We start from the raw sequence: 25,546 nt of genomic DNA, 5'->3' as shown, positions 1-25,546 counted from the left end.
TGCAGCTGGTTAAAACTCCTTCTCCAGCTGTTTTGTTCACGCTGCACATATGGTGACAGGAAGTATCTGGTTACAGTCCTGCTCTGGGACCATGTAATTCTGGCCTTAGACGTCTTAACCCTTTCACCATAGATCGTGGAAGCAAGAGCACCCCCAGGCTCGTCATTTCACGGTCTTGCTCTTCATTTTAGGGCCTTGATTTCACTTCCCGACAGGCCATTTGCAAAAGTGCTCAGCTCAGCCAACAACACGTTTGGCTGAACTAACAGTAGAGCGAAGGTCTCCGCAAGCCGGGATCTCTGCACTCCCCTGGGGAAGCGAGGGGAAAGGATCGGAGCCTGCAATCAACTGACAGCAAGTCTGACTGGGCCACGAGTAACACCTGAGAACATGCGGGAGCCACATGACAGACAGACACACACACATGATGGTGACACAAGCTCCGTGTGCCAATAGCAGAGGTTCTTGGGGGATAGGAAAGCACCCTGTGCGCGGAACTGTTGCTGCAGAAATTAAAACTGCCTCCATTGGTCTGTCTGAATGGATGCCCTGGACGCCAAGGAGTGCTCAGGCGCCCTGAGGGTTATTTACTCATATGGGCTAGGACAGGAGAGGAGCTGGGCATTGAGACTCATACCCAGCTCCACCAGTGGGGAGTGTGGCACTGCCAACTAGGCACAGGCTGGCATGGAGCCATAGGTGTGAGCACGAGGCTCCTGGGTTCTGGGAAGTTGGCAGGGCTGCGGCCAGAGGAGACAGTGCTGGGAGATGTCTTCCCTGGCTGCAGCCCTGCAACCTCTCAGGACATGCCAAGCCTGGGCCCCCAGTGCCGGGTGCAGCCTCCGTGACACGCACACATTTTAACTGTGAAAGAGCCACAGGCGGCTCGCGAGCCACTGTTTGGCCACCACTGGCATATACCAACTACACTCCCAACACCTAAATCCCAGACAAGAGCGATTACACTCCCGTGTCTTTCATGGATTTTGCTATCTTGGCTACTAGGAGAATGGTGTTGCCAGCTGTGGGTGTGCCGCCTGCAGGCCCTGTATGCACTAGAAAATTAATGTTTGGCTTGCAGCTTGTTGCTTCTTCTTTTGCTCTGCTCCCAGCAAGCAGGGTCAAGGGGGGGAGGGGAGAGTCAGGGGTGCACAGCTGGCCCACCACAGTCCCAGACTGCAGGCCGGGGGGCGGGGATCTAATCACAGTGTTGGGTTCTTAGGGATTGGCTTGTTTTGGCCTTGTTTTGAAATGGGATTAGCTTGTTTTCTGATGTATTGTGAAAGTCGGGGGGCTTATTTACCATGTGAAAGTTGGCAACTGTGCTCGTTACCTGTATAGTAGATTGTTTTTTGGAAAAGGGTTTTTAAGGTTACCTACTATAATGGTGTCTAATCTTCCCAGGTTCCACTGGAGGACCTCTGCAGGGTCAGGGTCTCAGGGTTGTCTGTGAACGCTAACACCTTAATTGAAGGAGACAGAGGTGTCCAACCTTTCAACAAATGCTTTCTTTATCCAAACTTAGCTGCTTAAAAAAAAGGTCAGCTGGAACTGAATTGCATTGTCTCTCATCATCCACTGGTAGCTATAATCAGGCCAAGCCAGTGTTAACAAGGAATCAACTACACACTTTGTATTCTGTTGACTCTTGTGGTGTCCCCTTTTTTCCAGTTTTCAAATAGCAGCGTTTTCCAGTTAAGACACTTCCTGGATTTTCGATTGTGGGGAGAGGAGCCTGAAAGAACCTGTGGGAAGAGAAAAAGGTAATTGGTTGATTAAGGGAATGGTGTTGCTGTAGGGAACTTAAACTTCTTAAGGGGTTTGATTTGTTCAAAAAAGAACTAGATAATTCATGCAGGACGGGTCCATCAATGGCTTTCAGCCAGGATGGGCAGGGATGCTAGAAGCTGGGAATGGGCAACAGGGGATGGATCACTTGGTGATTCCCTGCTCTGTTCATTCCCTCTGGGGAACCTGGCACTGGCCACTGTTGGAAGACAGGATACTGGGCTGGCTGGACCATTGGTCTGACCCGTCTGGCCGCTCTTATGTTCTTGTTACGTTCTTATGTGCAGCCAGAGAGAGAGGAGCCCTTGCAGCTCTGTGGTTCCCTCAGCAGCCTTGCTCCCCATGGAAAGCCCCAACACCTGGGGGGCTGCAGCTTCCCCCACCTCTGCTACTGCCCTGCCCTCAGCTTCCCCTCTCAGCATGCAGTGCCAGGACCGCGGCAGGGGCTCTGTCGCTAGACAGGGATACAGGTGCTTCGGCTCATTACTTCCCAGTGGCAGCGGTCTCTGGCCACAGGTAGATTCGAGGGGCTGCAGGCAGGGAAGCCACATCCCAGAGCTTCCTTTCCTGCCTGCAGCCCAACAAACCTGCCTTTTGCCTATTGGCCCTGGTGCCAGGGAAGGCTGCAGCCCAGAGGGGGCAGGGAGAGGTACCATGCAGTCCCAGTGTTTCCTTCCCTGGCTGCAGCCCCACAAACCTTCCTGTGGCCAGGGCCTTTCTTCCAAAAGCAGTTGTTAATAAGCAGCTTGGCTGCTGCCGATGTCTGAATCCCATTCTCTGCTGACTGTGAACCGCTCTCCGCTGGTGCACTAGGTGGTATTTCAGGTTCCGGTTGAGCCTCTTGTGCCGGTGTAGCTGCTGCTGCAGGTGCAGGCTCTGTGGCGCCCTTTGGTGCTGGCTCACTGGACTCCGGTAGGGTTGTAAGCATGGGCTCTGCTCAGGGGCGGCTCGACGAATTCTGCCGCCCCAAGCAGGGCGGCGCACCGCGCCGCTCGCGCTGCTGGGCGCCGGTCCCGCACCTCCGCGGGACCTCCCGTAGACGTGCCGCTGGTCCCGCGCCTACGGTGGAGCTTCCGCAGGCATGCCTGCGGGAGGTCCACATGAGCCGCGGGACCAGCGCACCCGCCGCAGTCATGCCTGCGGGAGGTCCGGTCGTCCCGCGGCTCCGTTGGACCTCCCGCAGGCATGACTGCGGAAGGTCCGCCGGACCCGCCTGCTGCCCTCCAGTTAAAATGCCGCCCCACGCACGCGCTTGGCGCGCTGGGGTCTGGAGCTGGCCCTGGCTCTGCTGCTGACTGCTCTGCCAGTTCCGATCCTTGGGCGGGTTCTGGATGGGTCCCAGAAACTGGATCTACAACTGCTGTCATAGACTCTGATCTGGGGTCTGGTTCCACCACCTCTGGTTGGGTTCCTATAGGAGGCTCAGGAATGGAGTTAGTTGTGGAGGCCTGTTTAGCCTGGCTGTGGGTGACCATCCCCACCCTTTTTGTTAGCCTCACATGGTTGGCTAAGTCTTCTCCCAGCAGCATGGGAATGGGATAATTGTCATAGACTGACAAAGTCCATATCCCTGATCAGCCCTTGCACTGGACAGGCAGCTCGGCTGCAGGCAAGTTAAGAGTTGGCCTTAAAGGGTTGCACCTGGGCCTCTGAATGTGGGGTCCACCAGGGATTGGTGGATAGCTGACACCTGTGCTCTAATGTCTCTCCATGCTGTAATCTTCCTCCTGCCCACAGTCACAGTTTCCCCTTTGCTCTGGGGCATAGGCGGCAGGTTTGTATAATTTTTGGTGGGGCCCAAAATGGTGGTGCCCCCCCGCTCCCGCCCTGTAAGCCGATATAAAATGAAGCTACAACGCGTCAGCGCCACAAGATTACAAGGGTCAATTAAAAGTGGAAAGTCAGAAGCAGCACTTGCCTACTTCAATATACGGTATTATATTTTGTTGCATCTGTTGTGATGAAGTGGGAATGTTCTTAATATTTTCTCTGAATACTGTGTGGGTGCCTCAGTTTCCCCTGCAAGATGCCAACTGAAGGTGTTGGGGACAAAGAGATCAGGTGGCCTCCTTGTCCAGAAGAGACACAGAGGAGGGAGTGTCAGTTTGGAGCTGGCTGGGGAAATTGGGAGAGACCCAGAACTTGGTTCTGGGCTCCCCACCCCCCAAGATGGACCTGACAGAGGGGTTCTGTTTTCTGTACCAACAAGCTCTGTTTAAACTGTGTTCCCGTCATCTAATAAACCTTCTGTTTTACTGTCTGGCTGAGAGTCACATCTGACTGCAGAGTTGGGGTGCAGGGACCTCTGGTTGCACCAGGACCAGCCTGGGCAGACTCACTTTGGAAAGTGCATGACGTGGAAGGGCATGCTGAATGCTTCGAGGTCAGACCCAGGAAGGTGTAAGCTTCTTGCCCTGGAGACAGTATGCTCCGAGAGAGGAGGCTCCCCCAGAGTCCTGACTGGCTTTGTATGGAGTTGTTCCAAAGCATCACAGCATCCCCTTCCACACCGTGCACTTCCCAGAAGTCCGCACAGGCACTGACACTCCCTCCTCCGGCCTTTGTCTCTTTTCCAGGCATTAGGAGGCCACCTGATCTCTCTGTTCTCCAACACCTTCAGTTGGCACCTTGCAGGGGAAACTGATTTGGGAGAAATGAAGTAAAAGCTGCCCAAACCGAGCTTGAGCATTCCTGAATTTTGAGGTGTTCAAATCTGGAAGGCAGGTGCTGGGGGTGGGAGAGGGCTGTGGGCTCCATGGGGGAGCATGGCAGCAACTGTCTGGAGCTGCATGGAGCCAGATACGCTGGTCTGAGTGGCACAGTAAGCGGTTTGGGGGTTGGAGAAGAGGTAGGGAGTTCCGGGGGGCAGTCAAGGGACAAGGAGCAGGGGGAGTTGGATGGGGCAGAGGTTCGAAGGGGCAGTCAGGGGACAGGCAGCAATTGGATAGGCATGGGAGTCTAAGAGGTTTATCAGGGGACAGGTAGGGGGTGCGGTCCTGGGGGGGGGAAGTTGGGTGGGGTCTCAGGAGGGGGCAGTTGGGGACAAGGAGAAGGGAGGCTTAGATAGGGGCTGAGGTCCCAAGGGGCAGTTAGGGGCAGGGGTCTCGGGAGGGGGTAATTGGGGAACAAGGACCAGTGGGGCTTAGATAGGGGGTGGAGGTTCTGGGGGGCAGTGGGGGCGGGGGTCGGGGGATGGGGCAATCAGCGGACAGAGGCTGGGATTCAAAGGGCTCTGGGCTGCTGGCAGCCGCGGGGATCCCAGAGCCCTTTGAATCCCAGCCCCGGCTGGGAGTCAGAGGACTCTGGGCTGCCTGCAACCGCAGGGAGCCCAGAGCCTTTTAAATCCCAGCCGGGGCCGGGAATCAGAGGGCTCTGGGCTGCCCGCTGCGGCGGGGAGCCCAGAACCCTTTAAATCTCAGCCGCTGCTGGGATTTAAAGGGCTCTGGGCTGCCTGCAACCGCGGGGAGCCCGCAGCCCTTAAAAACTCAGCCGCGGCAGGGATTTAAAGGGCTCTGGGCTGCCTGCAACCGGGGGGAGCTGAGACCCTTTTAAATCCCAGCCGCAGCCGGGAATCAGAGGGCTCTGCGCTTCCCGCTGCGGCGGGGAGCCCAGAGCCCTTTAAATCTCAGCCGCGGCTGGGATTTAAAGGGCTCTGGGCTGCCTGCACCCGCGGGGAGCACAGAGCTTTTAAAATCCCAGCCGCGGCCGGGAATCAGAGGGCTCTGGGCTCCCCGCCGCAGCAGGCAGCCCAGAGCCCTCTGATTCCCGGCCGCGGCTGGGATTTAAAAGGCTCTGGGCTGCCTGCTGCAGCGGGAAGCCCAGAGCCCTCTGATTCCCGGCCGCGGCTCGGATTTAAAAGGCTCTGGGCTCCCCGTGGTTGCAGGCAGCCCACAGCCCAGTAAATCCCAACCCCGGCCGGGAATCAGAGGGCTCTGGGCTGCCTGCTGCGGCGGGGAGCCCAGAGCCCTCTGATTCCCGGCCGCGGCTGGGATTTAAAAGGCTCTGTGCTCCCCGCGGTTGCAGGCAGCCCAGAGCCCTCTGATTCCCGGCCGCGGCGGGGCTTTTAAAAGCTCTGTGCTCCCCGCGGGTGCAGGCAGCCCAGAGCCCTCTGATTCCCGGCGGCGGCTGGGATTTAAAAGGCTCTGGGCTCCCCGCGGTTGCAGGCAGCCCAGAGCCCTTTAAATCCCAGCCGTGGCCGGGAATCAGAGGGCTCTGGGCTGTCTGCTGCGGCGGGCAGCCCAGAGCGGTTTAAATCCCAGCCGCCGCCGGGAATCAGAGGGCTGTGGGGGGCCGGCAACCGCGGGGAGCCCAGAGCCATTTAAATCTCAGCCGCTGCTGGGATTTAAACGGCTCTGGGCTGCCTGCATCCGCGGGGAGCCCAGAGCCTTTTAAATCCCAGCCGCCGCCGGGAATCAGAGGGCTCTGGGCTTCCCGCTGCAGCAGGCAGCCCAGAGCCCTCTGATTCCCGGCGGCGGCTGGGATTTAAAGGGCTCTGGGCAGCCCTGGCGGCGGCGGCGGCAGCGGCGGGGGGGCGCTCCAAGCAGGGGAGAAAAAACATTGGTGGGGCAGAGCCCCTGCTTGGGATTTATTCATGGGGCTAAAGCCCCAGAGCCCCATATAAGTCGGCGCCTATGCTCTGGGGGTATTTGCAAGACATCTGGGCCTGAGGGCTCTTGGTGATGAGCTGTAGTCAGCTGGTGCTCTTGGCCTTCATAGAATATCAGGGTTGGAAGAGACCTTGGGAGGTCATCCAGTCCAACCCCCTGCTCAAAGCAGAACCAATCCCCAGATAGATTTTTTGCTCCAGATCCCTAAGTGGCTCCCTCAAGGATTGAGCTCACAACCCTAGGTTTAGCAGACCAAAGCTCAAACCACTGAGCTATCCCTCCCCCCACTGCCAGCTGCTGGCAAGCGGGCCAGGGACATGCAGAACATGGTGTTGGATCCCTGCCCACCCCGGCTAATAGCCATTGCTGGACCTATCCTCCATGAATGTATCTAGCTCTTATTGAAATCCTGTTATAATTTTGGCCTTCACAGCATCCCCTGGCAAAGAGTTCCACGGGTTGACTGTGAAGAAATACTTGTTTTTGTTTGTTTTAAATCCGATGCCTGTTAATTCCATTTGGTGACTCCTAGTTCTTGTGTTATGAGAAGGAGTAAATAACACTTCCTTATTCAATTTTTCCATGCCATTCCTGATTTTATAGATCTCTAGCGTTTCCCCCCTTAATCATCTCTTTTCCAAGCTGAAAAGACCCAGTCTTATTAATCTCTCCTCATACAGAAAGTGTTCTATACAACTAATAATCTCTTGCCCTTCTCTGAACCGTTTCCAAATCCAATATATCTTTGTTGAGATGGGGTGACCAAATCTGCACGCACTATTCAATATGTGGGCGTCCCATGGATTTATATAGAGGCAACATGATATTTTTCTCTTATTATCTATCCCTTTCCTAATGATTCCCAACATTGTTCACTTTTTTAACTGCCACTGCACGTTGAGTGGATGTTTTCAGAGAATTATCCACGACTCCAAATCTCTTTCTTGAGTGGTAACAGCTAATTTAGATCCCCATCATTTTATACGTATAGTTGGGATTATATTTTGCCAAGTGTGTTACTTTGCATTTATCAGCATGAATTTCCTCTGCCATGTGTTGCCCAGTCACCCAGTTTTGTGAGATCCCTTGGTAACTCTTCGCAGTCTGCTTTGGATTTAACTATCTTGACTAATTTTGTATCTGCAAATTTTATGACCTCACTGTTTGCCCCTTTTTCCAGAGCATTTATGAATATGTTGACTAGGACTGGGCCCAGTACAGACCCCTGGGGGACACCACTAGTTACCTCCAGGGGCGGCTCTAGGCACCAGCAAAACAAGCTGGTGCCTAGGGCGGCAAAATCTAGGGGGCGTCCCCTGCGGCCGGGGGGGGCGGCAGGCTGGGCCGGCGGACCTGCCGCAGTCATGCCTGCGGGAGGTCCACCGGAGCCCCGGGACGACTGGACCTGCCGCAGGCATGACTGCAGAGGGGGCGCTCGTCCCGCGGCTTGGCTGGACCTCCCGCAGGCATGACTGCGGCAGCTCAAGCGGAGCCGCCGGACCCATGAACCGTCCGCAGCCGCGGGAGGTCCAGCCGAGCCACGCGGGACCAGCGGTCCCTCTGCAGTCATGCCCGCGGGAGGTCCGCTGCTCCCGCGGCTCCGGGGCGCCTCCCGCGCATGACTGCTTGGGGCGGCCAAAAACGTAGAGCCGCCCCTGGTTACCTCTCTCCATTCTCACCTTTTATTCCTACCCTTTGTTTCCTGTCTTTTAACTGACATGCCTGCAATGCTTTCGGGCTCATCTAACCAGCCTTAATTTACTTTCAGATAACAAAAGGCTTGTCATTAATCACCCGCCTCTGTTTATAAACAGACTCCCTGCTGCAAAGGCTGTGCTGCTCCCAGCTTCTGAACTCATCACATATCACACTCAAGCTGTTGCAGTTAAGAGCGCTGTCTGGGGCAAGGGTGCGTAGACCTCCCCTATGAAACTCGGGGGTGGGGAGCGCTAGAGCCCTCCCCGGCCCCCTTAAATGGCGCCCCTGCTTTGACTCCTTTCTAGATAGTCATGAAACCCCCAACTTCTCTGGATTCTTTTTCCATCCCAATTTTCCCTTGTCTTGAGGCACAGGGTGTCTGTGTGCTAACTATGGTACTATCACATTAACCAGATCCACGCCAACATATCGACCAGAATCTCTGTGTTTGCTTAACAATCTTTATTCCAAAATACATTTTCATACAACAAAGAAACCACGCTGCCAACAGTCATCCTAGCCTCTGATCAGCTGGGAGGCATGATGGAGTCCTTGTATTTCTGGGGTACAACGTGAATGTTTTCATGAACTCTGCTCTGTTGGGAAAAGCTGCAGCACCTTTGGTGGCTTGTACACAAGACATATTTTTAATAAATCCACAGTAAGTGAATCCTCCTTCAGGCAGGAAGGCTTGTACTTTGAAGGCAATATGAAGGCAATTCTATTGGTGGTTATCAACTGAGGGAGGATAAATGGACTGTCTTGACGCATGCAGTCAGACCATATACACAGATAGCTGGGATCTTCCCCACTGATCTCTATATCGTAACTTTCATATAATTTGACTAACAGATCAGTGACGCTATCAGGCCAAGGACAAGTGACACGATTGCCAGGTCACTTCAGTAGTAATGAGATCTGTTAGCCTGCTCTTTGGGAATTGTCAACAACAGCCCGTTATATACAGGTGAGTGTGTTCTGTGCATGCCCCATATGCAATCCCGCAGTCACCCAGTGCTTTCAGTAGGCGTGCAGATCCTATAAACATTTTCTGTACTGGCAAAAACCGTGGTGAAGAGACTCTGGTGCTGCTTTTCACTGCCAAGGCACATCTGTGTAGTAGAGCGAGTCCATTCTGTACTGAGATGGGGAGGGAAATAAAGACCGGTCAAATTCAGATCCTAGGAGGTGCATGACTGCGCTTGCAGTTGCGAGTGGCTCAGCCAAGCGGGGGAAATGCCCGCTTAGGGACTGGGACACTGCTGCTCTGCATGCGGGCCACTAGGTCACTTCTCAGGGGTTATGCCCTTCAAGTAGTAAACCCAGGAAATGCCTGCCCCCATGCCTGATGCCCGGGCGCAGGAGACGACCAGCTTGCTGGTGACGGGCATCTTGCTGCCAGTGGGGTTCCCCTCAAAGCAGACAGTGATGAAGATGTTCTTCTTGGAGCGTATGGTCTCAGCAGCCTTGATGGTAAAGGCTGGGTTCTCCACGTTGTAGGTGAAGGCTGTGTGCTGCAGGAACACGTTCTTGAAGGGAATGGCCGTGCTGGAGCCAGCCTTGATCTGAAAGGGGCCCTGCGGCTTGGGGGGCACCGACACGCCAAAGAGCGGGATGCTGTATTCTCCTCCGATGGGTGAAGACAGGATGAGAGTTCCTCTTGATTCACCCAGCTGGCAGGGTTCATAAGTTACGTCCACACTGACCTCTGTGCCCCCCTGAGAGCCTGCGGCTGCATTGATGATTTTATCCGTGTGGAAATCTGAACAGTCGATCTGCAAGGGGAGAGAAGGCGTCACTTAGATTTAGAGAAGGCATTTTAGCCTCTGTGGCCCAAGGTCTGACGTACCCCAGAGCTCAGAAACAGCAGTAGGGTAATTTAGTATCACAGGATCCTGATACAAAATGTATGGGGGGGGGAATCTTTACCATTTACTACATAAAATTCACATTCCAGCCCCCTTCACGCGGGGCCTTTCAATGCACACAGGGACTGCTCAAACCTCCCCCTCCCAACTGAAACTCTGGGAAAGTTTGGCTCTGGGGCTGGCTTAAACACTGTGGTTTAGGCGTCTTCTATTGCCTTGGGCAGTAACACCATGACTAACGTTGCCCACAAAAGGGGACGTCTTCCCTCTAGACTAATAGTATCTATTGGGTTAAAAATTACACATTCTGCAAGTTGGATAGTTGTATACAGCCTAGAACTCAGATCCCCATAGTCTTAAGACACAGGCTCCTACCACTTGAGTTACCAGAGGAGCTCTAGCACTAGCTAGCACATCAGTAGATCTCAAAGCATTTTACAAATAGGACATTCAACCCTTTTTACAGATAGGGAAACTGAGGCACAACGCAGGGAAGTGACTTGTCCGCAGTCATCCAGCAAGCCAGTGGCTGAACCGAGACTACAGCCCAAGCCTCCAGTTCAGCGCTCTGTCTGCCAGGCCACACTGACGCCCTAAGCACCATTGTACTGCGATGACCCCACCGGGGAAGATGGTCCCTGCAGAAGGCTCAGCTTTGGCAGGGAAGTCAGTGGGAAGGCTGGCTACATTCACCACAACCTCACCATTCCCCTGCACTGGCCAAGCTAGGAAAGGTCCCAGCGGGGGGGGGGCGCAGAGCAGTGCTGAAGGGGCAGGTACTGCTGATGGGGCAGGTAGACCGAGTTGCCTGCTGAATGTTTGTGCCTCCACCCCCTTACTCAGCCCCAGAGCGGCGGGGCCCTGCTCACCTTGCAGGTGTACTCCGCTCTCTGACGGGTGTAGTTCATGAACCTGGTGGTGATGCTCTGGCTGCTGCCCAGCATGGCACGGAAGTACAGCGGCTTCTCCGGCCTGGCTGCAATGGCTTTCAGGTTCAGATCGTACTGGAAGGAGCCCAAGTCGCTGCTCTGTAGCGCCAAGCGCCCACTGACCTCCCCGACTTTTAGGGGCTGGAATTCGAACACGAGCACCCCCTGGGGGGAAGAGAGAACAACCTAGTCCAGGGGTGGGCAAACTACGGCCCGGGGGCTGCATCTGGCCCTCCAGGCGTTTTAATCTGGCCCTCGAGTTCTTGCTGGGGAGCGGGGTCAGGGGCTTGCCCACTCCACGCAGCTCCCGGAAGCAGAAGCATGTCCCCCTCTCTGGCTCCTGCGTGTAGGGGCAGCCAGGGGGCTCCTCACACTGCCCCTGCCCCAAGTGCTGCCCACGCTACTCCCATTGGCCAGGAATTGCGGCCAATGGGAGCTGTGGGACAGCGCCTGCAGACAGGGCAGCGCGCAGAGCTGCCTGGCCATGCCTCTGTGTAGGAGCTGGAGTGAGGAGAGGCCGCTGCTTCTGGGAGCTACTTGAGGTAAGCACTGCACGGAGCCTACATCCTTGACTCCCCCCGTGCCCCAACCCCTGCCCCAGCCCTGATCCCCCTCCTGCCCTCCAAACCTCTCAGTCCCAGCCCAGAGCCCTCACCCCCCCAGCACCCCAACTCCCTGACCCAGTCCAGAGCCCCCTCCCGCACCCTGAACTCCTCATTTGTGGCCCCACCCCAGAGCCCGCACCCCCAGCCAGAGCCCTCACCCCCTCCCGCACCCCAACCCCAATTCTGTGAGCATGCATGGCCCGCCATACAATTTCCACACACAGATGTGGCCCTTGGGCCAAAAAGTTTGCCCACCCCAACCTAGTCCATCTGCGTGAGAGCAGAAATGTTAGTGCCCAGGCCAGGGATGGAAATTAGCACTTGGTGTGCTGCATCATGGACAGTCAACAGCTCTTGTAACACCCAGCGCCCCTGCAACCCAATCAGTGCTCACTTGTGTAACACCAACAGATGCTGGTTGTTGGCAGGTGGAATCAAACCTGGGACCTCTCGAGCTTAATAAATGGGCATCTACTGCATAAAAGCCATCTGGCCCTTAACTAAGGCTGTAGAGCAGATGCATTAATCTCTCCCAGTGGTCTTGGTGCCATTAGCTGAGACAGAACACCACACCCAGGAGGTATGTGGGTTACACTTGCTCAGCGCATTTATCATCTACAGCACCATGGGTTCACATGGTGGGCATGGGGCAGACAGGGTGTGAATTCATTAATCGATGATCATTATTTATCAATTCGTAAGACGAAATGATACACATGCACCCCAGACAGGGGGACAGAAAGCAAATAAATTGTGGATCTAACAAAAGTTGTTTCATTGTTCTGATCACTCTGCTTGCGTGTTACATCTCTTCCCCACATCCACCCTGAGCCTGGCTCATCAGCATTTTGGGATGGGGATTATCTTTGATAAGTCTGTACAGGCTGAGCCACAAGGGTGCGTGTCTCTAGGAGTTACTGGAACGGCGATATAAAGAAGGACATTTCTGATTTCTCATACCCAGCTCTTGGGGGTGGGGGATGCATTGACGAAGTGCGTGGAGAGCTGTGGCAAACCCTGTAAAGCAGCAGGGAGGGGGATGCCTGTGCCTGTCCATGTCTGTATGTTTGTGAATTAACTATTCATTTATCAGAGGGGTAGCCGTGTTTGCTGCTTTTACAGATCCAGACTAAGAGTCCCGTGGCACCTTATAAACTAACAGACGTTTTGGAGCATGAGCTTTCGTGGGTGAATACGAAAGCTCATGCTCCAAAACGTCTGTTAGTCTATAAGGTGCCACAGGACTCTTTGCTATTCATTGTGTCCTTCCTGCTTTGTGCAGAATCTGCCCCAGGGAAAATGAACAACTCCCCACTGGCCCGCAGAAAAAGCGGCAACATTTTCCAAAATAAAGCTGTATTCTTCATCAGCTTGTGTCCGTTTGCTCTTTGGGCGTGGGGAGCTGGGGCGGTGAAGGAGATTGGTAGAGCAGAGAGCAGCTCAACCCCACTTCCGCTGCTCTCGGCCTACCCAGAAGAAGGGTGCGGGGAGCTGGGGTGTTTAGTGCAGCCAAGGCCTGGGCAGGGGACAGAGATGGTGCTCAGAAGGGCAGGTGGAAGCCTCGTGGGATTGCACTTGGAGACGCAACAGAACCAGTGCAGCGGTGAGCCCCGTGATTGCTACCTGTGACAGCACTGCCCTGGGGGGGGGTTGACACGGGGGCGAATGACTCAGTACCTGGCCTTGACATTCTTGAAGGTCACAGCAATTGCGCTACTGCAGAGGGAGGAGAGCAGGGGAAGCAGGTTTGCTGTGCAAGGCTTTGTCCTACCTCGGACTGGGCGGGCACAATGAACTGCGGCGGCAGGTTGACATCGGGCACTTTGCAGTCTGTAGTGAACGTTACTGGGAAGACGAGGGGGTTTTCCACCTTGACGGATGAGGACATGCTCTGCCGAACAGGGGTAACCATCTCGATGGTGCTGACCGGACCGGAAGGGATGGCCTTGAACGTGACCAGGTAGAACAAGTACTCCTGTGTCGCCTCATTGCGAAAGGTCACCTGAAACCAAGTAGAAAAGAGGGAACAGTCAGACCTAGGGGAGCTGGGAGCTCCTTCTGGGCCGGGGGCTGGTTCTGGTCACAGGAGAAATGAACTCATCTTGGACTCTTCCCACCTGCCTCTCATGCACACCTGGCAAGAGAACAGGTGCCCTGATCAGCTTCCGGGGGAGCTTTACTGTAGATGCCTAACTACCCGAGCAGTCTCTTCATTCTGGGCACCCAAAAGTTTCAATGTTTTGGTTTAGACTCCTAGAGACACCCACCCTCATCCCCACACACGATCAGCAGGCAACCCTTCCTTTGCAGCGCCGCAGGGCCTGGGAGTGGGTCTACCTTGGCACTGAATAGTCCTTCCTTGTAGGAGAAGAAGGTGAGTTTATAGTCCTTTTTGGAGGAGGCAGGCACTTCCGTGTAATCCAGCCCCTTCAGCATGGTGGTGATGTCCAGCTTTTCTGGTTTGATCACATCCACTATCACGTGGAATCTGGGGAGAGACAAACGAGAAAGGTCAAAAGGCCTCATGTCCACTGCAAACAGCCAGACACCCGCCAGGTGGCAAACGTTTACGCAGGCTGTCTGACTGGTGCAGCTAGAGTATGTCTACACTGCAGTAGGGACACGGGTGCTGACACATGTCTACGCCCTGCTCTAACACCCACAAAGCCCTGTGACATGCACACGCACCCCTCACAACACGGGCTGACTGGCTCGTCCCAGGGTAGAGGTCTGAGCCCACAGTCCGCTGTAGTGTCACGCCTGCCCACTTCCCTGAGGCTCTTGTAGCCAGGCTTGTGTTCGGATAGTCCACCAAAGCTATCCCACAATTCCTGGGCCCTGCACGGTCTGGCCCTTCTGCTCCTCAGTAGTTGATCCAACATGTGCTTTGTGGTTCCGGCCGGCTTTAGGGAAAATGGCACCCTGGGCGAACTTGCATTTTGGTGCCCCTGGCTCCTGTGCGCATGGCACCCCCCATTGCTGCTGGCTCCCGTGGGCTCCCCAGGCTCCCCACCCTCCCTTCCCCCAACCCCTGTACTGTGCCCGCTTTGCCCCTAATGCCTGTTCCCCCTCCTGTACCCCTAATCCCTACAGCCCCTTCATGCCCAACCTCTGCCCCCTCCTGTGCCCCTCACCCCTGCACTCTGCCCCCTTCACTCCTAACTGCTGCACTCCACTCCTGAGCCCCTAACCCTGCCCTCCTGCACTCCACTCCTGTGCCCCAATCCATGCACCCCTTCACCCCAACCCTGCCCCTCCATCCTGTGCCCCTAACCCCCGCATCCCTCTCCTGCAACCGGGTGGGGAAACTGACCTGGATGCACAAAGCAGCTGGCACTGCTGCTCCTCCGCCCCCTGCAGCCCTAGGGGGCTGGGAGTGGGGAACCAGGAGCTGTCAGGGCTCCCTGCATCCAGGGCACTTTCCCTGCGGGCTGCGCAAGGGGAGGGCAGGAGAGCAGCAGCTCCTGATGCCTCAGCAGCACAGCCCAGGTGGGGAAGAGACCTGGATGCAGGGAGCCCTGGTGTGTGTGCTGAGGGGAGTGTGCGTGTGTGCGTGTGCGCGCGCGCTGTCTCTTTAAGAAATCACTCAGGATCAGGAGCCTGAACTGGGCTTGTTCACACACAAGCAGCCACCCTGGGCCCCAGAGAGGCAGCAGCACACACAGATCCCCCCGTCCTGTCACCCCAGCTTAGGGGAAATTGGGTACATGGGTGGGGGGAGGGGGACACCCCGCCATCAGCCCCCCTTTGCCCCCCGCAGAGCAGACAGGGACGAAGGGGTGGGGGGGGACAGGAACAGCAGCAGCTGAACATGTGCAGTGGGGGGAGGAGAGGGCACCCCTGCTCTGGAGGAGTCACCCAGCTCCTAGGCTGTTCCTCCAACTGCCCCTGCCCCCCGCTGCTGCTCTCCCGCCTGCCACCCCCGCTAGCCCAGCTGGCTCTCGGCAGCAGGTCAGGTGGGAATCCAGTCCCCATGCACGGCACCCCCTTGGGCGGGCTGCCCTGGGCAGGGGCCCATACGGCCCACCCCAAAGGCCGGCCCTGCATGTGACCCGTCTGAATTCTAACGAGGACGGACCAAATCCTGTCGGTTCATTTCACTGATCTATAAGAAACACAGATGGGGCCTTGTCATCCTCATCTGTAGAGTCCATTGTTATTTAACAGGCGAGGGTCTGTGGGATCTCCTGAACCCCAGGGGGAAGTGCATAAGCGCCGACACTGTGGGTGCTGCGCGGCTGGAGCACCCACGCGGAAAAATTAGCGGGTGCTCTAAACCTACCGGCAGCCAAGCTCCCCCTACTCACCCCCCCTCATTGCCTCCTCCTCCCCCGAGCACGCTGAATCCCTGCTCCTCCCGATCCCAGCGCTTCCCGCCCGCCGCCTAACAGCTGTTTGGCAGCGCTTAGGACTTTCCGGAAGGGAGGGGGAGGAGTGGGGACACGGTGCACTTCGGGGAGGAGGCAGTAAAGAGGCGGAACGGGGCGGGACTTGGGGAAAGGGGGTGGAGTTGGGTGGGGCGAGGGTGGGGCCAGGAGTGGGTGGGGGTTGAGCACCCACGGGCCAGAGGAGGGGCTATGAGCTAGGGCAATGGATGCCAGCTCCAGTCCCTGGAGCACAGCGCTCCTAGGCCGCAGTCCACTCAGCCCTTGGTGTGGTATGTGATGGATCAGAGGTCGTGACTAGGCCTACGGCTGGGTGTTATTACAGATGGCGGGGATGGGTGACATCCCTGTGACAAGCTTGCTGAAGGCCTAATCACGTATTGTTGCTAGAAAGCTCTTGCCCTGCCAAACTGTTGGGCAAATTTCCCCCCAGCTACTACGGGGAGGGAGATGGAGTTTATTGGCATAAACCCCAGCAAAGCAGAGCTGACTGTCAGCCAGGTCCATGCTTCCTGAGACAGGAATAAGGGCCGGTCTCAGTGCCTGCAAACTTGTGGCCTAGACAGTCTCCCAGAGGCTTCCTGGGAACCCAAGTCACAGCACAGACTGGCTGGTGGCTGGGAGGTGTCAGGGTAACAGCAGCCTGGAAAGCCCCCCTCGGTGCTGCTGGCTGTGACCAGCTAGGCCCGGCCCAGTTTACCTTTGTGGCTTGTTCAGCCAGTTCGCGATGGGGAGCAATTCGGTGTAGGTAGTTTTGCACGGCACCTCTCGGACAATGGTCCCTGAAGACTTAGGGGGCTCTGCAGTCCCCTGCAGGAGGTACAGCAAACCTGTCCCATCGGGGAGCGGAAAGAAGATGGAGCCCTAGAGACAATGCAAAAGGTTGGTAGAGGGTCCCCGTTCAGCTTCTCTCCTGAGCACATACATACATGGGCCAGAGCTGCTGGTATGAGGACAACTGCTCTGTGCTGCACTGCCAGGGTAAGCCAGCCATTTCCACCAGCCCAGAAGGACGCACCCCAATGCAAGGCTGATCCTGCAGCGGTGAAGAATCAATAAAGGGGGCTCCTACTCTACCACTCATCCCTCCTGCTGGTGTGGCAGAGGCGAGGTGGCATGGCTGGAGACAGGGGCGGCTCTAGTAATTTCGCCACCCCAAGCACGGCGGCACGCTGCGGGGGGCGCTCTGGCGGTCGCCGGTCCCGCGGCTCGAGTGGACCTCCTGCGGACGTGCCTGTGGAGGGTCCGCTGGTCCCGCCGGCTCCGGTGGAGCATCCGCAGGCACGCCTGCGGGAGGTCCACCGGAGCCGCCTGCCGCCCTTCCGGCGACAGGCAGAGCGCCCCCCGCGGCATGCTGCCCCAAGCATGCGCGCTTGGCGCGCTGGGGTCTGGAGCCGGCCCTGGCTGGAGAAAAGCAGGCGGAGTCAGGCTGTCATTGCACCATGCTGATTCTCAGCTGCGGTACAGTCACTGTGCGGCTGTGCGGAGCTGGCAAAGGGACTGGCCGTGCTCAGAGACACAGCAGCAGCAGCGGAGTGCAAGTGAGCTGTACTCTGTGCAGATCTGCATCCCAGGCTCTGCCCCCCAAAGTCTCCAGCAGTTGCCTTAGAAGCAGTCTTGGCAGTCACCATTGCTAATAAAGCTGGGGGATGGTGAGCTTTCTCCCATGGCCCTCATTATCCCTGCCATGATGCTCCAGCTCCCAGACAAGCCTCTCTCCTGCACATTCCCCAGGTGAGAGTGTGCAGCCTCCCTCCATCCTCACTCCTGATTTATAGCCTGCCTCCCCTGCCTCCCCTGCACACCCGCCCTTCCTTCCCTCTTCAGCACTCCCAGGGAGCTGCTAGTAGGCTGCAGACTGGCATCCTCGGACCAGCAGAAAGATTCCCCAGCAAACCTCCTTGGGGCAGCGGCTGTGACCTCCAAGTATGGGGGACATGTTGGAGAGGCCTTTTAGTGGGCCACAGTGCTTAATTCAGGCAGCAACAGCAGCTCTCAGTGAAAGCTGCCACACCTGGTGCAGTCCTGGTTCAGTAGCTCAAAGTCTGTCTACACTGTGCAGCCATACCCAAGTGAGCTCTGAGAACAATAGCAGTGATGTCTTGGCAGCATGGACTAGCAGCCAAGTCATATCCCTTCTCAGCCTTCTCTTTTCCAAGCTGAACAGTCCCAGGCTTTTTCCATCTCTCCTCACATGGAAGCTGATCCATACCCCTAATCATTTTTGTTGCACTTCTGAAGACATGCGGACTCACCCCTGCGGCACCTCCTGCTGGTCTCTTAGGGAATTAGCTCTTTTTCCAGCCAGGAGCGCCCTCTGCAGGCCAGTGATCCGCCTGTCCTCTGGCCACCGTGTCCCTCCCTGGACCCGGTGCCCTTTTACCTGGGGTGCTGCTCCCTAGCAGTAATCCCCTCAGTCTTAGGGTCTCCCCTCCCTGGGGAACCCCCACCCACTATTCCCACCTCACCTCAGGATCAGGCTACTGCCAGTCATTGTCTAGCCCCCACGCCCTGGGGCAGACTGAAGTATCAGCCACTCATCATAGGCAAAGGGGTCTGGACCTGCTGCCTTGGCCTACCCCTGGGCTGCCCTCTGCAACCCCTAGTACCTGTTAGCCCAATGCTAGGCCGCAGCCTGGGGCTTTCCAGGCTAGAGCTCCTCAGCCTGTCCCCAGCCCTGCTCCACTCAGGTACTCTGTCTCTAGCTCCCTGCAGCCAGGGCCTTCTCCCTCTACAAACAGAGAGAGACTGTTTGGGCTTCCGGCTCACAGCCTCTTCTAGGGGCCAGCTGGGCCTGACTGGGGCATGGCCACAGCTGAGCCTACTTTCCCCAATCAGCCCAGGCTTCTTGCCCCAGCCACAGCCTTCCCCCAGGGCTGTTTTTAACCCTTCAGGGCAGGAGCGGGGGTCCACCCCGCTACACCTTCTCTGTACTTTGTCCAATTCTAGTAAATCTTTTTTGAGATGAGGCCACCAGAACCGCATGCAGTAGTGGCATTATGATATGTTCTGATTATCTATCCCTTTCTTAATGGTTCCTAATATTCTGTTAGCTGCTTTGACTGCCACTGCCTATTGAGCAAATGTTTTCAGAGAACTATCAATGAAGACTCCAAGATCTCGTTCTCGACAATAGCTAATTTAGACCCCATCATTTTATATGTATAGTTGGGATTATGTTTTCCAATGTGCATCACTTTGCATTGATCAGCACTGAATTTCATCTGCCACTTTCTTACCCAGTTGTGCAAGATCCCTTTGTAACTCTTCACAGTCAGCTTTGGACTTTTCCAGTCCATCTTGAGTAATTTTGTATTGTCTGCAAACTTTGAGACTTCACTGTTTACCCCTATTCATAAGTTGACCAGCACTGGTCCTACTACGGATACTGCTATTTAAAAACCCCAGGGGTACCCTGCTATTTACCTGTCTCCACTGTGAAAACTGACCATGTATTCCTACCTTTTGTTTCCTATCTTTGAGCCAGTTACCGATCCATGAGAGGATCTTCCATCTTATCCCATGACAGCCTACATTGCTTACAAGCCGTTGGTGAGGACCTTGCCAAAGGCTTTCTGAAAGCCCAAGTACACTCTATCCAGTGGATCACCATTGTCCACATGCTGGTTGACACCCTCAAAGAATTCTAATGGATTGGTGAGGCATGATTTCCCTTCACAAAAGCCAGGTTGACTCTTCCTAATATACTGTTGTGAGGTTGAGTCTGAAAGGGTTAAGCAACCAGCAGGGTAAATGACCCAAATCCAACCTTTATAGACATGTTAGAAAAGTATGTAAATGTTAATTAGGGCTATTACATAGAACTAGTTACTATAGCCATGCTAAATGGACTAGCGCTTTGAAATGCAAACCTGTATTGTTAGAGAATTAATTGTATGTGTTTACTTAGAGCTTGCTAGAGGTTAGCCATGTAAACAGACAGTTCCTGCTGTCAGTATAGTTTGGGGAGAGGGATAGCTCAGGGTATGGCTACACTGGCGATTTGCAGCGCTGGAAAGCCTCCACCAGCGCTGCAATTAGTAAGTGGCCACACCTGCAATGCACTCCCAGCGCTGCAACTCCCTGGCTGCAGCGCTGGCCGAACACCCCTCTCGGCATGGGGAATAAGGATTCCAGCGCTGGTGCTGCAACGCTGGTCATCAAGTGTGGCCACACACCAGCGCTGTGATTGGCCTCCAGGGTATAAGGATGTATCCCAGAATGCCTGTTCAGCCACTCTGCTCATCAGGTCAGACTCTACTTCCCTGGCCTCAGGTGACCCGCCCTTTAAATGCCCCGGGAATTTTAAAAATCCCCTTCCTGTTTGCTCAGCCAGGTATGGAATGCAATCAGTGAATCTTTACAGGTGACCATGCCTCCACGTGGCAAACGAGCCCCAGCATGGAGCAATGGCGAGCTGATGGACCTCATCAGTGTTTGGGGGGAGGAATCTGTGCAGGCACAGCTGCGCTCTAGCCGTAAGAATTATGATACCTTTGCCCAGGTATCGAGAGCCATGATGGAAAGGGGCCATGAGCGTGACGCGGTGCAGTGCAGGGTAAAAGTAAAGGAGCTGCGGAGTGCCTATTGCAAAGCACGCGAGGGAAACCGCAGATCCGGCAGTGCCCCCACGACCTGCCGGTTTTACAAGGAGCTGGATGCGATTTATGGGGGTGACCCCTCTGTAAATCCAAGGACCACGATGGACAGTTCAGAGCCGGTAGAGGAGGGGGAGGGGGAGGCAGACAGTGAGGCTACTGTGGTGGGGGAAGCCAGCCCGGAGGAGGCATGCAGTCAGGAGCTCTTCTCAAGCCAGGAGGAAGCTAGCCAGTCGCAGCCCCTGGAACTTGGTGCAGAAGAATCACAGGAGCAGGTCCCAGGTAAGCAGCTTTTATTGCAATGCAAAGGTTTTGGGAGAGTAGGGGGGATGGTATGGCTGCATGCCTGCATGCCTAGACATGGAATATCCCATTGATGTGGTCTATCACGTCGCAGTAATCTGCCTCTGTAATCTCTTCAAAAGTTTCTGCAAGAGCATAGGCAATTCACGTGACCAAGTTTAAAGGGAGAGCCATTGTGGTCCCTGTCCCATTCAGGCTAACGCGTCCGCGCCACTGTTCCAGGACGGGTGGGGGAACCATGCTTGCACAGAGGCACGCTGCATAAGGACCCGGGCGGAATCCGCATTGTTGTAGGAGACCCTCCCTTGCTTCTTTGGTAACCCGCAGAAGGGAGATATCTTCCAGTATTAACTCCTATGGGAAATGGAGGGAGTGTTTCAGTGCTGGTTTCCCCAACTGCATAGCGCGGCAGGCAGGAACCCCAGGGTTAATTCCTGAGGGAGATGGAGGTGCTGCGAAGGAAACCTTAATTCCTGAGGGAGATGGAGGTGCTGCGTTTAACAAAGCACCAGCACCCTGTTCGAGCACACCGCGGAAGGAAACCCCAGGGTTAATTCCTGAGGGAGATGGAGGTGCTGCGTTTAACAAAGCACCAGCACCCTGTTCGAGCACACCGCGGAAGGAAACCCCAGGGTTAATTCCTGAGAGAGATGGAGGTGCTGCGTTTAACAAAGCACCAGCACCCTGTTCGAGCACACCGCGGAAGGAAACCCCAGGGTTAATTCCTGAGGGAGATGGAGGTGCTGCGTTTAACAAAGCACCAGCACCCTGTTCGAGCACACCGCGGAAGGAAACCCCAGGGTTAATTCCTGAGGGAGATGGAGGTGCTGCGTTTAACAAAGCACCAGCACCCTGTTCGAGCACACCGCGGAAGGAAACCCCAGGGTTAATTCCTGAGGGAGATGGAGGTGCTGCGTTTAACAAAGCACCAGCACCCTGTTCGAGCACACCGCGGAAGGAAACCCCAGGGTTAATTCCTGAGGGAGATGGAGGTGCTGCGTTTAACAAAGCACCAGCACCCTGTTCGAGCACACCGCGGAAGGAAACCCCAGGGTTAATTCCTGAGGGAGATGGAGGTGCTGCGTTTAACAAAGCACCAGCACCCTGTTCGAGCACACCGCGGAAGGAAACCCCAGGGTTAATTCCTGAGGGAGATGGAGGTGCTGCGTTTAACAAAGCACCAGCACCCTGTTCGAGCACACCGCGGAAGGAAACCCCAGGGTTAATTTCCATTACCATTTCTGGGAGGCTGTGAATTCTCTAGCAGTTGCTGAAATGTGTGAGGAATGCTTGTGAGACTTTAAAATAACTTCAGATTATACACAATGGAAGCTCTCTTAAAATGTATCATTTGCTGCATTTTTACAGTGACCTTGAGTAGTCCTGGGCCAGTCTTATCAGTGACTGAAAGAAAGCTGCAAAACCTGAGGAGGAAACCGAACAAGAGCAAAGAAGAACTGGTGAAGGCAGTTATGAACCAGTGTGCAACAGAGAATAAAAATGCGCAGGAATGGAGAGAAAAGATGCATCACTGGAGGCAAACAGAAAGCAGGAGAAAGGCGTTGACGCTGAAGAAAACCACGAGGCAGCTTATAAACCTCATTGCGCGCCAAACAGACTGTATGCAGTCACTGGTAGCAATGCAGGCAGAGCACTACCGTGCCAAACCCCCACCCTCCCAAACCTCTTTCCCCTATGCACCAATGTCAGCTCCAAGTCCCGTTCCCCAGCATCCAGGTTCTTACCTACACCATCACCAGCTGCCCCCGACACCTGTACGGTCACCTATGAGCCCAGAGAACTACGACCCTTACCCTCTGCACTCAACCCCCATCACCATGCAACAGTACAATCCTGAGGTGCACAGCACTCCTGGCAGTACATATGAAAAACTATGAATGTACAGTTCAACAACCAACCCCCCTGCCCGTGTACTTCCTTTTTTTTTAAATAAATGATTTTTGATTATAAATCAGTTTTTATTATTGCATAAAGTGAAAGATAACAAACCCCAATGAAAACACAGGTAACAAACATCAAGGAAAACACAGGCACTTAAAAGCACTGTAACCAGTGCACGTCACTCCTGGTCAAGGCAAAAAAACATTACTGTTGGCTTTCAGCCTCAAATTTCTCCCTCAAGGCATCCCTAATCCTTGTTGCCCTGTGGTGGGCGTCTCTAGTAGCCCTGCTGTCTGGCTGTGCAAATTCAGCCTCCAGGACTTGCACCTCGTTGGTCCATGCCTGGCTGAATGCTTCACCCTTCCCTTCACAAATATTATGGAGGGTACAGCACGCGGATAGAACCGCAGGGATGCTGCTTTCCCCCAAGTCTAGCTTCCCATATAGACATCTCCAGCGAGCTTTTAAACGGCCAAAAGCACACTCCACAGTCATTCGGCATCGGCTCAGCCTGTAGTTGAAACGGTCCTGGCTCCTGTTCAGCTTCCCTGTATATGGTTTCATGAGCCAAGGCATTAATGGGTAAGCGGGTTCCCCAAGGATCACAATGGGCATTTCAACGTCCCTTACTGTGATCTTTCGGTCTGGGAAAAATGTACCTTCCTGCATCTTCCTGAACAGGCCACTGTTCCGAAAGATGCGTGCATCATGCACTTTTCCAGGCCAGCCTGTGTAAATATCAATGAAACGCCCACGGTGATCCACAAGCGCCTGGAGAACCATAGAGAAATACCCCTTGCGATTAATGTACTCGTAGGCTAGGTGGGGTGGTGCCAGAATAGGAATATGCGTCCCATCTATTGCCCCTCCACAGTTAGGGAAACCCATTTCTGAAAAGCCATCCACAATGTCCTGCACGTTCCCCACAGTCACGGTTCTCCTCAGCAGGATGCGATTAATGGCCCTGCAAACTTGCATCAACACGATTCCAACGGTCGACTTTCCCACCCCAAACTGGTTCCCGACCGACCGGTAGCTGTCTGGAGTTGCCAGCTTCCACATTGCAATAGCCACCCGCTTTTCCACCGTCAGGGCAGCTCTCAATCTTGTGTCCTTGCGCCGCAGGGTGGGGGCGAGCTCAGCACACAGTCCCATGAAAGTGGCTTTTCTCATACGAAAGTTCTGCAGCCACTGCTCGTCATCCCAGACTTCCATGACAATGTGATCCCACCACTCACTGCTTGTCTCACGAGCCCAAAAGCGGCGTTCCACGGTGCTGAGCATTTCTGTTACCGCCACAAGCAATTTCATGTCACCCGCTTTAGGCAAATCCATATCATCATCGGAATCCTCACTGTCACTTTGGAGCTGAAGGAATAGCTCAACTGCCAAACGTGATGTGCTGGCGACAGTCAGCAGCAAATTCCTCAGCAGCTCAGGCTCCATTTCACAGCGTGCTGCACTCACAAATGGCAAGAAACGTGGACGGCGAAAGTGTGACTGCTGGGAAGTGAAGCGATGCACCACGGGGCGTTGGAACAGGAAGCGGAATGACCCACACACTTCCTTCCCCTTCCCACAATACTCAGCGCCAAAACGGCGCCAAAACGGGATGAGGTGCTCTGTGGGATAGCTGCCCACAATGCACCTCTCAGTACAGCGCTGGAAATGCTGCCAATGTGGCCACACTGCAGCGCTGGTAGCTGTCAGTGTGGCCACACTGCAGCGCTGGCCCTGCACAGCTGGATGACCAGCGCTGCAAACTACCAGCGCTGCAAACCGTAAGTGTAGCCATACCCTCAGTGGTTTGAGCATTGGCCTGCTAAACCCAGGGGTGTGAGTTCAATCCTTAAGAGGACCATTTAGGGAACTGGGGTAAAAATCTGTCTGGGGATTGGTCTCACTTTGAGCAGGGGGTTGGACTAGATGACCTCCTAAGGTCCCTTCCAACCCTGATACACCTCTACCCCAATATAACACTGTCCTCAGGAGCCAAACAATCTTATCACATTATATTGAACTTGCTTTGATCCACCAGAGCACACAGCCCCACCCCGCCCCTGCTTTGCCACATTATATCAGGGTAGAGGTGTATTCTATTGATTCAGAGATCAAAGGGGAATATTAACATTTAGATGAAATGTGGGTGTGATAACACCATTGTCTATATTTCACTTTAAAGTTTGTGGTAAATTGTCTATAAACTGCTTAATGGATAATTACCTTAAGCTGATGAATGCAACTAATTACTCGGGTATGCATAGAAGATAGTTAGTTCTACTTCAGAGCTGCTATTCTTCACCCAAGGAACCCCTGCTGTAAAGAGGCTATCACAGCCTTCCAGAAAACGGTATAAAAACTCTTGGGACCTGATCCTTTTATCTCAGATCCGCTTGATGCTTCATGCGGGGGAAGGTTGAGTCATAAGACTGAGATCTCCAGTCCCATCTGGATCTCCCTGTGTATGGAACATTGGCCTGAACCTATGGTCTAATTCTAAGAACTATATGCAACTCCAAAACTCCCCATCTCTGCTATGAAACTAATCTTAGAACGGTACTCATGTCTGTATGGATACTGATCTCAGAACGGTACTCATGTCTGTATGGATACTGATCTTTTAACCAATACTCACTCTCTTTTCTTTTTCAATAAATTTTAGTTTAGTTAACAAGCGTGTATTTGGCTATAAGCGTGTATTTGGGTAGGATCTGAAATAGTCATTAACCTGGGAGGTAATGTGTCTGATCTTTTGGGATTGGTAGAACTGACTGGGAGGGAACCCAAAGGCTGGGTTGCTTTTAAGGGAATTGTGTTTTGACTTCTGATATTATAGAAACTGTTTTGTGGCTAACTTGGTGGA

General features: G+C 54.6%; 1 protein-coding gene across 8 annotated transcripts in view; it reads right to left on the bottom strand.

Moving 5' to 3' along the window:
* Window positions 1-8,558: 8,558 nt before the first annotated feature.
* Window positions 8,559-25,546, bottom strand: part of HYDIN (HYDIN axonemal central pair apparatus protein) — a 399,941-nt gene continuing 382,953 nt past the window's right edge. For 5 of the 8 annotated variants that reach the window (XM_044987150.1, XM_044987153.1, XM_044987154.1 and 2 more), the window contains exons 82-86: window positions 16,581-16,744; window positions 13,833-13,983; window positions 13,267-13,497; window positions 10,831-11,055; window positions 8,559-9,868 (exon numbers count right to left, since the gene is read on the bottom strand). In XM_044987150.1, the coding sequence (XP_044843085.1) occupies window positions 9,380-9,868; window positions 10,831-11,055; window positions 13,267-13,497; window positions 13,833-13,983; window positions 16,581-16,744 (1,260 nt within the window). In that variant the 3' untranslated portion in view covers window positions 8,559-9,379. The remainder of the gene's footprint in view (window positions 9,869-10,830; window positions 11,056-13,266; window positions 13,498-13,832; window positions 13,984-16,580; window positions 16,745-25,546) is intronic. The other 3 variants (XM_044987155.1, XM_044987156.1, XM_044987157.1) reach the window with 3 other exon arrangements.

The sequence above is a fragment of the Mauremys mutica genome, chromosome 14 (assembly GCF_020497125.1).
Source record: "Mauremys mutica isolate MM-2020 ecotype Southern chromosome 14, ASM2049712v1, whole genome shotgun sequence".
Taxonomy (NCBI): Eukaryota; Metazoa; Chordata; order Testudines; family Geoemydidae; genus Mauremys; species Mauremys mutica.
The sequence above is the reverse complement of the archived record's forward strand: the minus strand, read 5'-3'. Positions and strand labels throughout refer to the sequence as shown.